At 45.6% G+C, this 12,241-nt stretch overlaps 1 protein-coding gene across 2 annotated transcripts in view; it reads right to left on the bottom strand.

Annotated features, from left to right (window-relative positions):
- ccdc170 (coiled-coil domain containing 170) overlaps positions 1-12,241 on the bottom strand; it is a 107,137-nt gene that overhangs the window by 31,971 nt on the left and 62,925 nt on the right. For both annotated transcript variants that reach the window (XM_072581366.1, XM_072581367.1), the window contains exon 8: positions 9,195-9,512. In XM_072581366.1, the coding sequence (XP_072437467.1) occupies positions 9,195-9,512 (318 nt within the window). The remainder of the gene's footprint in view (positions 1-9,194; positions 9,513-12,241) is intronic.

Genomic DNA, 12,241 nt, shown 5'->3' with positions numbered 1-12,241 from the left:
TGATGGGATAGTGTAGGGTGATGAGCTTAGATTAGTTCACAGGTCGGCGCAACATTGAGGGCTGAAGGGCCTGGTCCATGCTGTATTGTTCTCTGTTCTATGATTCTATGCATACTCATGTCATCTACATTCCTTTGTACTTACTTATGTCCTCGTCACAATTTACTTTCCTACTTATCTTTGTGCCATCAGAAAATTTAGCTACCACACTATTAGTCCCTTCATCCAAGTCATTTAGACAAATTGTGAATAGGTGCAGACCTGGCGCAAATCCCTGTGGCTCACCACAGGTAAAATTTTCTCAGCCAGAAAATAACCCATTCATTCCTGCTATCTGTTTCCTATTAGCTAATTGGCCTGTAGTCCCCTGCTTTCTGTCTCCCTCTCTCATGATACCAACTGGCGGGGGGGGGGAACAAAAGGAAAATTCTTGGAGATTAGTGTAGAGAGGAAATGTTGCATTCCTAGAGATGCCCGTTGATAAAGAAGACTGAAATGTGTAAGAATATTCTGTATCCTCCAAATAGCTGTATTACAATGCATTACAGAAAACAGCTACTCCAGGTTTTCACTCAAAAGGAACAGATTGATCTTTGTGGCGCTGATATGGAAGAATTGTGGCCACAGAGACATAAAGGCATGAGATGGGCCTGTCATTAGCCTTCACATTAATATTTGCTTCATTTCAAGCATCCATTAAGGTTTAGCTATCTGACAATGAAGAAGGTCATTGACCACAAAGAGGGAGTCTCTCTGACCTTCTGTGAAAGCAAATGGAGACACCAAGGATGATAGCCAGGGGAGCAGGTAAGCCTCCTTGTTCTGGAGTAGAGTTTCAAGTACGCTTCAACGATGAGCAGGAAAGAACTTTCTTCATTGGCATTGGAAAACAAAACTTTTGTAAGGCCTAATTCTTTGGAGCAGATGATTGTAGATTCCCTCGTGACCTAATGAAACACTTCTGCAAAAGGTAGACAAAGCACTGAAGAAAGTCAGCTTTCCGGAGTATGGCAACAAATTTGGGACACTATTTGTGTCCTCCTTTTTGCAAACAGAAGCAGTGTACACAGTTAATTGGTCTGCCCTCTCTTTGTTCCCCATTATAATGTCTCTGGTATCTGACTATAACCTGCCAGGTTCAGCTGTAAGAATAGAATCGAGAGATTCAAATGTAAGAGATTATTTTTGAGTTGTTGGCCAGAAATGCTGCTTCACACAGAGGATAACTTTCATGTTGGATAACAGTCAATTGGCACGCTGTCCAACATCATGTCAAATCAATCGAATTAAAACTTAGGAGAAATGAAAAACAGGCTGTCATTGCTCAGACTTCACCCAGAGGAAGACCAATGTACTTGATATAGCAGGGAAGACAACCCTGAAGAACCATTTCAGAAATAATTATATACCACACTGGATGCAACACTAGGCCATCTCTGGATGCATGAATTAAAATGGCTTTGCTTTTCCTTTACCATCTTGTGATGATCATCCTAACGCAATAATAGTTAGCATTTGGTGTTTAGACCATGGAGGAATACAGTTTCCTGGTGTGTTGCAATTTCTTAACAGTCTTTTCCATCTTTTAAATCTTAGTAAATTTTTAATTGATGTAAGATGTACTTTGATACAGATCAATTATTATAGCATGATTATCCAGACTATGCTCAGATCCAGGGAACTTTCGACGAGAGGCAAGTGAAAATGGGGTAACGGCAGAGATGGGAGATTACCCTCAATGGGACTTTGTCAAAAAGGTGATGGATATGCTCAAAGCTGCTCAAAAGTCTCTCACAATAAATTATTGTCCTAGCGAAATAAAAGTTGAGCTAGGACAAAAGCCCTCCATTTGTATGTTTTAAAGGTATACTGTATCTTTAAGAGTGGGAGGAAGCTAACAAGGACTGACTGAAAGCACAAAGTGTCCTGAACAAGGTGAAAAATGTGACACTTGGTCAAAATAGCTGGAGTTGTGTTGCCATGGAACAAAAACAAATTCAAGTCCAGCCAATAAGTTTAAATTATGCCCCAGATACCAAAATCTGATTGAATTTGAAGTTTACTGTTTGGGATGACATCAAACCAATGAAATGGTCTGATGCTTTAGGGTATAAAATCAGACATTTTGAACAGTTAGCGGAGAGAACAGCCAAGCACCAACAAGTACATACTGCTAGATGAATAGCCGTCTGAAGGGTACCTCTTCATATGAAAGATCTGTGCAGCGGATAACTGAAGAAGAGAGGACTCAGGAAAATACAGTGAAGAATCTAGAAAGGACAATCAACAAGCTAACTGGTTTTGAAACATGACTTTTTTTTGTAAATCTTAATCATATTTTTTAATGTGTTTTTTTTTGTAAATCTTAAAATCGGATCAGTATTGTAGAGTGGGAGGTAAAAGATAGGTTCAAGGAAAAAGAATTGTTTAATGTTCTTTTTTGGACTTAAAGAATGAAATTGTTAAGTTTTACTTTAAATAGTGACCTCTGGGATAGCTCTGTGCCTCTCGAAATTTAACAGATTACGGCATGAGGTGAACTTCTCCGTGTATTGGGTTTAAATTAGCAGAGGGGTTTACCCAGTTTCGTAATAACACGCTTGAGGATTATGTAGGTTGTCTCTTGGAATGACATAATAAGGTCGCAATAACCAACAGAATTCTTGTTTTATTGTTCATCTCAATCTGATGCCTTCCTGACCTGACCAATAGTCTTAGTTGAACTCACAGATCTGAGATAACAGGAGCCAACTTGCCTATGTGTTTCTCAGTATTGTGGACAGTCATTGCAAACTCCAATCAGGGTGGCAATTACAGGTGTGCTGGATCTGCTGTTGCTCTCACTGTATTTCCAACATGGCAAAGCAGGGTACCTTGGGCAGAGAAAGAGGGTCTGGTCACACGGAGTGTTGACATTATCAATAATAGCATCAGAAATGGCAAAAGTGAGGATTGCAGATGCTGGAGATTAGAGTCAAGATTAGAGGAGCACTGGAAAAGCACAGCAGGTCAGGCAGCATCCGAGGAGCAAGAAGTTCGACGTTTCGGGCAGGAGCCCTTCATCAGGAATGAGGCTGGAAACCTCGGGGGTGGGAAGATAAATGGGAGGGGGTGGGCCTGGGAAGGATGTAGTTGAGAGTGCAATAGGTGGATGGAGGAAGGGGTAAAGGTGATAGGTCGGAGCGGAGGGTGGGAAGGAAGATTGACAGGTGGGACAGGTCTTGAGGATGGTCTTGATGACAGGTCTTTACTCATGCGGAAAGTCAGGAGGCATGGGAAAGAGGGAAATTTGGCCAGTTGGATAGAAAACTGGCTAACCGGTCGAAGTCAGAGAGTGGTGATAGATGGTAAATATTCAGCCTGGAGCCCAGTTACAAGTGGAGTTCTGCAGGGATCAGTTCTGGGTCCTCTGCTGTTTGTAATTTTTATTAATGACTTGGAAGAGGGAGTCGAAGGATGGGTCAGTAAATTTGCAGATGATACAAAGATTGGTGGAGTTGTGGATAGCGAGGAGGGCTGTTGTCGGCTGCAAAGGGACTTAGATATGATGCAGAGCTGGGCTGAGGAGTGGCAGATGGAATTCAACCCTGTCAAGTATGAGGTTGTCCATTTTGGAAGGACAATAAAGAATGCGGAATACAGGGTTAACGGTAGGGTTCTTAGTAAGGTGGAGGAGCAGAGGGATCTTGGGGTCTATGTTCAAAGATCTTTGAAAGTTGCCACTCAGGTGAATAGAGCTTGTAAGAAGGCCTATGGTGTATTAGCGTTCATTAGCAGAGGGATTGAATTCAAGAGTCGTGAAGTGATGTTGCAGCTGTACAGGACCTTGGTTAGGCCACATTTGGAGTACTGTGTGCAGTTCTGGTCGTCTCACTTTAGGAAAGATGTAGAAGCTTAGGAGAGGGTGCAGAAGAGATTTACCAGGATGTTGCCTGGAATGGAGAATAGGTCGTACGAGGATAGGTTGAGAGTGCTAGGCCTTTTCTCATTGGAACGGCGAAGGATAAGGGGTGACTTGATAAAGGTTTATAAGATGATCAGAGGAATAGATAGAGTAGACAGTCAGAAACCTTTTCCCCAGGTACAACAGAGTGTTACAAGGGGACATAAATTTAAAGTGAAGGGTGGAAGGTATAGGGGGGATGTCAGGGGTAGGTTCTTTACCCAGAGAGTGGTGGGGGCATGGAATGCACTGCCTGTAGGAGTGGCAGAGTCAGAATCATTGGTGACCTTTAAGTGGCAATTGGATAGGTACATGGATGGGTGCTTAAGCTAGGACAAATGTTTGGCACAACATCGTGGGCCGAAGGGCCTGTTCTGTGCTGTATTGTTCTATGTTCTTTGTTCTATGATGGTGCTGAGCTGGAAGTTTGGAACTGGGGTAAGGTGGGGGGAGGGGAAATGAGGAAATTGGTGAAGTCCATGTTGATGCCCTGGGGTTGAAGGGTTCCGAGGCAGAAGATGAGGCATTCTTCCTCCAGGTGTTGGTGGTGAGGGAACAGTGGTGGAGAAGGCCCAGGACCTGCATGTTCTCGGCAGAGTGGGAGAGGGAGTTAAAATGTTGGGCCACGGGGCGGTGGGGTTGATTGGTGCGGGTGTCCCGGAGATGTTTCCTAAAGTGCTCTGTGAGGAGCCGTCCAGTCTCCCCAATGTAGAGGAGACTGCATCGGGAGCAACAGATACAATAAATAACATGTGTGGAAGTGCAGGTGAAACTTTGATGGATGTGGAAGGCTCCTTTAGAGCCTTGGATGGTGGTGAGGGAGGAGGTGTGGGCGCAGGTTTTGCAATTCCTGCGGTGGCAGGGGAAGGTGCCAGGAGGGGACAGTGGGTTGTTGGGGGGCATGGACCTGACCAGGTAGTCAAGGATGGAACGGTCTTTGCAGAAAGCGGATAGGGGTGGGGAGGGAAATACATTCCTGGTGGTGGAGTCCATTTGTAGGTGGTGGAAATGTCGGTGGATGAGGCAGTTTATGTGGAGGTTGGTGGGGTGGAAGGTGCGGACCAGGGGGTTCTGTTCTTGTTGCGGTTGGAGGGGTGGGGTTTGAGGGCGGAGGTGCGGGACATGGATGAGATGTGTTGAAGGGTATCTTCAACCATGTGGGAGGGGAAATTACGGTCATTAGAGAAGGAGGCCATCTGGTGTGTTCTGTGGTGGAATTGGTCCTCCTGGGAGCAGATACAGCGGAGGCGGAGGAATTGGGAATGTGGGATAGCATTTTTGCAGGTGGTAGGGTGGGAGGTAGGGTGTATTCCAGGTAACTGTGGGAGTTGGTGGGTTTGTAAAACATGTCGGTGTTGAGTCGGTCGTCATTAATGGAGATGGAGAGGTCCAGGAAGGGGAGGGAGGTGTCAGAGATGGTCCAGGTGAATTTAAGGTCAGGGTGGAATGTGTTGGCGAAATTGATGAACTGCTCAACCTCCTCGTGGGAGCACGAGGTGGCGCCGATGCAGTCATCAATGTAGCAGAGGAAGAGGTAGGGAGTGGTGCTGGTGTAATTACAGAAGATGGACTGTTCTACGTAGCCAACTTAGAGACAGGCATAGCTGGGGCCCATGCAGGTGCCCATGGCTACCCTTTTTGTCTCGAGAAAATGGGAGGATTCGAAAGAAATTATTGAGGGTGAGGACCAGTTCAGCCAAATGAACGAGAGTGTCATTGGAAGGGTACTGTTGGGGATGTTGGGAGAGGAAGAAACGCAGGGCTTGGAGGCCCTCGTCATGGTGGATGGAGGTGTAGAGGGACTGGATATCCATGGTGAAGATGAGGCATTGGGGGCCGGGGAAACGGACCTCTTGGAGGAGGTGGAGGGCGTGGGTGGTGTCCCGAACCTATGTGGGGAGTTCCTGGACGACAAGGGATAGGACAGTATCGAGGTAGGTGGAGATGAGTTCGTTGGGGTAGGAGTAGGCTGAGACAATGGGTCGGCCAGGGTGGTCAGGCTTGTGGATCTTGGGAAGGAGGTAGAATTGGGCAGTGCGGGGTTCCTGGACTATGAGGTTGGAAGCTGTGGGTGGGAGATCTCCTGAGGTGATAAGGCTCTGTATGGTCTGGGAGATGATGGTTTGCTGATGGGGGTTTGGGGGGAGGTGTGAGGTTATGGTCAAGGGGTGGGGTAGGAAGAGATGTCTTTGAGTTGGTGCCCTAACTTCAGCAGGGAGAGGCCGCTGCACCAAACTACCAGCAGCTCGCCCCAGGAGCCAGTACATGACAAATAACCACCAGGAACAATTGTGTCAGTTTTATTGGCATTTGAGCCTGGTTCTAGTCACACTCTGTGTTAATTCCTTTTTGATATGACAGGAGAGAAAAATTAAAACTGCATCTAATTTCCAAAGATTGACTACATGATTAATGAATGCGTGCTGTTTAAATCTAATGAATAGATTTAAAGTCTGTATATATGTTAGAGGTAGTTTTAGCTCATTCACAGCTCTTAATATCACAGACATTGTGGGATTCTGTCACACTTGGGAAAGAACTTGTTAAACATTCTAATATTGATATATTATCTCAAGATTGTTCCCTCACTTGCCTGTTAGTTACTTTCTAGTCAACCTGTTCAGAGATGTCATCATACATATTTCTCACATCACACATGTTTCTCGAATAGCCTGCTACCTTTGACTTAATCAGGCCATAAACAGCAGTGTTTTGTCAAAGATCTGTAAAGTAGAACATTCTTAAAAACTCAATAACATCAGTATATTTGCTGGTACACATTAAAGAAGGCTTAAATATTGGAAGGACTCTAAAGCTTATTGTTCACTTACTAGTCTTTCCAACCTCTCTCAATGTAGCACTCCCTCATATTGTATTGGAGAAAATATCATCAATCTCCCAGTCACATAAAGTAACATTGTTAGCCAGTAACAGGCTCCATTAACAGCTACTCACTTTCCTCCCCAGATCGTTATCCATTCATAGAGTCATAGAGATGTACAGTATAGAAACAGACCCTTCAGTCCAACCCGCCCTTCAGCTGTCCAACTGCTCTTCTCTTTTTCTGGGCTCCATTCCCACCCGTCATTTACTCCTTACCCCCTCTCCCCCCCATCCTATTTCCTACAAGTAACCTGACATCTTCCTAGCCACCCTCAGGTCTGAGGAAGAGCCACTGGACCTGAACATTAACTCTGATTTATCTTCACAGATGCTGCTGACTCTTCCAGCAACTTCTGCCTCATTGGACAACTAATTTGTATACAGGTAAAGCACTTGTTTTGCATCATAGTGGACCTGTGGCATTTTTAATGAGATGGGAGGCAGATTCTCATAACAAAGAAAGTTAAGGACTTCTGATAGAATCTGTTCAGAAAGTACTGAGTTACAGTAAAACCTGACTACAGAGGGATAGCAGTCAAGATTAGAATGGTGCTGGAATAGCACAGCAGGTCAGGCAGCATCTGAGGAGCAGGAAAATCAACATTTCGGCCAAACATCCTTCATTAGGAATACAGAGGGATAGCAGTCTATGTATATGGTGCTCGCCATCCTGCATCTCCTCTTATCAAGTGAATAGTCTGTTGAGTCTCAATCAAAGACAAAGTACCTGGCCTTATCAAAGTTTATCTGGATTCCAGACTTTGTATTTTATGTGGGCCTCAGGAACCCCTGGGGCAGGCCAACTGCACAGCCTTCATCTCTCCCACGCCATTCTCCAATTGAGAAGATGGGTATGAGTAGGGGGAGAAAAGAGGGAGCTTACTTTTCCCCCATGTCCTCCAAACCCTGGTCATAATCCAACAGGCAAGTGAAGCGAGAGAGACAAGAATGCTTGCTGCCAATCTGTGAACAAATCAGACCCCAGCTCATTAGGTAGCAGGATTCTAGCACTGCTTCACCTCCCTTTTCCAGAGTACAAGGTATTCCAGGGTAAATTAGAAAGGAACCAACACCTTGTGCTACAGACCTCTGCACCCACACAAGGCTTTGTACACAAGGTTTTGTGCATCATAGCTGTATGTGAGAATATTAGAAAGTCTGCCACCTGCACCAATTCCATCATTAAAGTAGATCGTGGCTAATCTTGACCTCAGATCCATTACCCTCCCCCCACTTCCCCCATCATCCAAGGAGGACTAGGCCTTGTAGGAGTACTCTCACAGTATTGAGAATACTAGCAACGAGGTGGTGGAAGTCAGTATGAATTAGTGAGAACAAAGCTAAAAGATTAGATTAGATTAGATTACTTACAGCGTGGAAACAGGCCCTTCGGCCCAACAAGTCCACACCGCCCCGCCGAAGCGCAACCCACCCATACTCCTACATTTACCCCTTCCTAATACTACGGGCAATTTAGCATGGCCAATTCACCTGACCTGCACATCTTTGGACTGTGGGAGGAAACCCACGCAGACACGGGGAGAACGTGCAAACTCCACACAGTTAGTCGCCTGAGGCGGGAAATATATAAGATATATAAGGCGGGATATATAAGATGGTGCAAATTTGAATTTTTGGAAAGTTTATTCATTCACGGGATGAGGATGGCACTGGTTATTATTTATTGCCCATCTCAAAGGGCTGTTACTGTGGATCTGAAGTCAGATGTAGTTGAGAGCAGGTAAGGATAGCAGTTTCCTTCCTGGAAGGACATGAGTGAACCTGATGGGCTTTTCCAACAATCGAAAATGGGTTCATGGCCATCATTATATTCTTAATTCCAGATTTTTATTGAATTCAAACTCCATCACTTGTCATGGCAGGATTTGAATCCGGGTCCCAAAACACCACTTGGGTCTCTGGATGAACAGTCCAGTGATAATACTGTGGGATCATCGCCTCCCCTAGTTTGGGGTTTTGGATGACCTTAATTTAATCGGGGATAGAGGATGGAAAGGCAACAAATGGACAATTAGAATGGGTTTGGAGTGTCAATGAGCGAGGAAAAAACAATGCCTGCAGATGCTGGAAACCAGATTCTGGAATAGAGTGGTGCTGGAATAGCACAGCAGTTCAGGCAGCATCCGGGGATTTCCAGCACCACTCTACTCCAGTGTCAATGAGCATCACAGCGGTGGATGCACTGAGATACGGGCAGAGATGGAGCAATATTATGGAAATGGATCATTACCTACAACCAAGTCTGCTCCCCTCCCACACAGTTTCCTGAATACCAAGCAGCTCAAATCCCATCACTCCAACTTTCATGACAACTTTACGGCCCTCAATATTTATGTAGGCCACTTACCTGTTTGCTAGCTTCCTCACTGTTACAAACTTCACGGATTCTTTCTTTGATTGCATCTTCAGTGGGTGGAACTATCACATCTGTCTTGTTGAGCAGGAATGCCAATTGATGCTTGAATGCCTCTAACTGAGTATGAACTGATTTGGCCTCACACACACTGGTCAGTAAACTCCCATCCAGCTCTTTGGAACGCTGTTCCCAGCTTCTTATTTCTAACTTGGAGGCTTCCCATGCTCTTTGTGTTGAGTCCAGCCTGTCCTGGAGGCTTCTGTTCTCTCTTTCAAGGTGGTGTTTAGCATTCAGTGCATTGTCCAAGTCCTGAGGGGTTACAAAGAATAAACGTTGGAGCAAGTATGCAAATAGCAACAAGAAGCAGTGATCTACCATTATTCACAATCTTCAAGCTGTGGAAATTCATCAAGGCTCATCCTTCCAAATCTATGACTACCACCATCTAGATGGAGAAGGACAGCAGACACATGGGAACACCACCCCTGCAAGTTCTCCTCCAAGCCACTCATTACTATCCCAATTTGGAAATGTATCACTGTTGCTGGGTCAAAATCCTGGAATTTCCTTCCTAACAGCATTGTCTACCTACACCAAATGGACTGCAGTGGTTGAAGAAGGCAGCTTAACACCACCTTCCCAGTGACAGTCAGGGATATGTCATAAATGTGGCCCAGCCAGTGAGGTCTACATCCACAGAATCCCAGCAGTGCAGAAGAAGGCCATTTGCCCTGTTAAGTCTGTACTGACGCTCTGAACATATCTGACCCAGGCGAAAGTGAGGACTGGAGATCAGAGTCAAGATTAGAGTGGTGCTGGAAATGCATAGTAGGTCAGGCAGCATCCACCTATCCTCCATGTCCCTGCATACTACGGGGCAATTTAGCATGGCCGATGCACCTAACTTGGGAGGAAACTAGAGCGCCTGGTGGATGCCCACACAGACACAGGAAGGACATGCAAATTCCACACAGTCGCCCAAGACTGGAATTGAACCTGGGTCCCTGGTGTTGAGAGGCAGCAGTGCTAACCACTGAACTATGTGCTGCCCATGAGTGAATTTAAAAATGACATCTGATTGGGAATCACTGGCGATCTTAGAGGATATTTACAGTATAGGAAGGAGCTGGTCCAAGGGTCCACTTAAACTAGAGTGGGATCAATGGCCTAGTGAATGAGATACGTGGAAAGGTGGCAAGGCTTTGAACTTTTTAGATTAGATTAGATTACTTACAGTGTGGAAACAGGCCCTTCAGCCCAACAAGTCCACACTGACCTGCCAAAGCACAACCCACCCAGACCCATTCCCCTACATTTACCCCTTCACCTAACACTACTGGGAAGTTAGCATGGCCAATTCACCTGACCTGCACATTTTTGGACTGTGGGAGGAAACCAGAGCACCCGCAGGAAACCCACGCAGACATGGGGAGAATGTGCAAACTCCACACAGTCAGTCGCCTGAGGCGGGAAATGAACCCAGGTCTCTGGCGCTGTGAGGCAGCAGTGCTAACCACTGTGCCACCGTGCTGCCCAACTTGTATGATACGGATGGGGACCTCTGAGAAACAGTACACAGTCAGGCATAAATGGAACAGAAAAGAGGAGCTTTGGACAGACAAAACCGAGGGAGGTCACAAATGGATAAGGAATAAATTGGGTTACAGAATACAAGCATAAAACGATGTTTAAAAATAAAGTGAGGGGGGATCCAGCGAACTGGGAAGATTGTATTGCAGAGCTCCACACCAAATGCAAGCAGGACAAAGTCCTAGCCCGCCTTACCCAGACCATCACGATATCCTGGGACTCTGGAAAGGTTGTGAATTCCCAGGAAACTGTCAGAGAGCAACTTATCTCAATTTTCATCGTCCAGCGATGCCGAAGACTCTATTTCTTACCAGCTCCCGGTGAAGGAGATCGCAAAGTTTTGCAAGATGTTGGGCAAGCAGATGGAGAAGTTGGCCCTGATCTCTATCATGCTGCAGAAGCATGAACAGCAGCTAAAAGACCTGGAGAAAAGGACGGATGAGGTAGAATGCAGGGTCACAGCGGTGGAAGCCGATACCGGTTCGTCCAAGGATAGGATCCAAGCCCTGGAGACGCAGGTCCGTAATTTGCTTGACCAAGTTGATGACCTTGAGAACAGGGGCAGGAGAAAAAATATTCGGATTGTCGGTCTGCCGGAGGGCAAGGGAATCAAGTGGCCGGTGGGATTTATTGAGGACTGGTTTGCTGAAATTCCTTAACTTGGAAGCTGGAATGTGAAGCTTGAAGATTGAGAGGGCTCACTGGGTCACGGTGCAAAGGTCAGGTCTGGACCAGCGTCCCTGCCCTATCTTGGTGTGGCTCTATCACTATAGAGATAAGGAGAGAATCCAGGGGAAGGAACCAGAGGCCCTAGTTTATGAGGACTCTAAGATTATGTTCTTCCAGGACGTCTCAGCGATGGTGATCCAGAAAATAAAATCCTATGACGGTGCCAAGAGAAGATTGAGGGAGCTTGGGATCCAGTACTCTGAGGTATCCGGTGGTGCTTTCCATCACCTTAAATGGATGTGTACATTTCTTTGACACGTTGGAGATGGCAAGAGACTAACTTAAGCTGAAAAATTTAGTATGTACAAATAGTAGTGTTGTTTGGGTATGTCTCTACTTTTCATTACAAAAAAAAGAGGTCCAGTCAGGGCTTTTCTTTTTTTTGAGTTGGTAACAATCTGGTCTAAACTATGATCGGCAGCGGTTGGGATGTGTACTTTTAATTTCTAAGTTTTACCAAAGGATGGGTGGGTACTTACCTTTTTTTTCAAAATTTCTTTGTTCACATTGTTATTTCATGGCGTATTTTCTTTCTTTTCTGCTTGTGTTTGCAGTGTGGCTCTTGCTAGGAGGAGGGAAAATGGTTGGGATGGTTAGATGCCTACTTATGGGCAGTTTATGCCCTGTTCAGGTATTTAAAAGCCCTGGCTGCAGTATTGGCATAGGGATGGGAAGTTGGGCTTTGGGATGTGTAGATGCCCCCTTTGGGCAGGGGGTGA

Source organism: Chiloscyllium punctatum, chromosome 11 (genome assembly GCF_047496795.1).
Source record: "Chiloscyllium punctatum isolate Juve2018m chromosome 11, sChiPun1.3, whole genome shotgun sequence".
NCBI lineage: Eukaryota > Metazoa > Chordata > Chondrichthyes > Orectolobiformes > Hemiscylliidae > Chiloscyllium > Chiloscyllium punctatum.
This window is presented reverse-complemented; position numbering and strand designations above follow the sequence as displayed.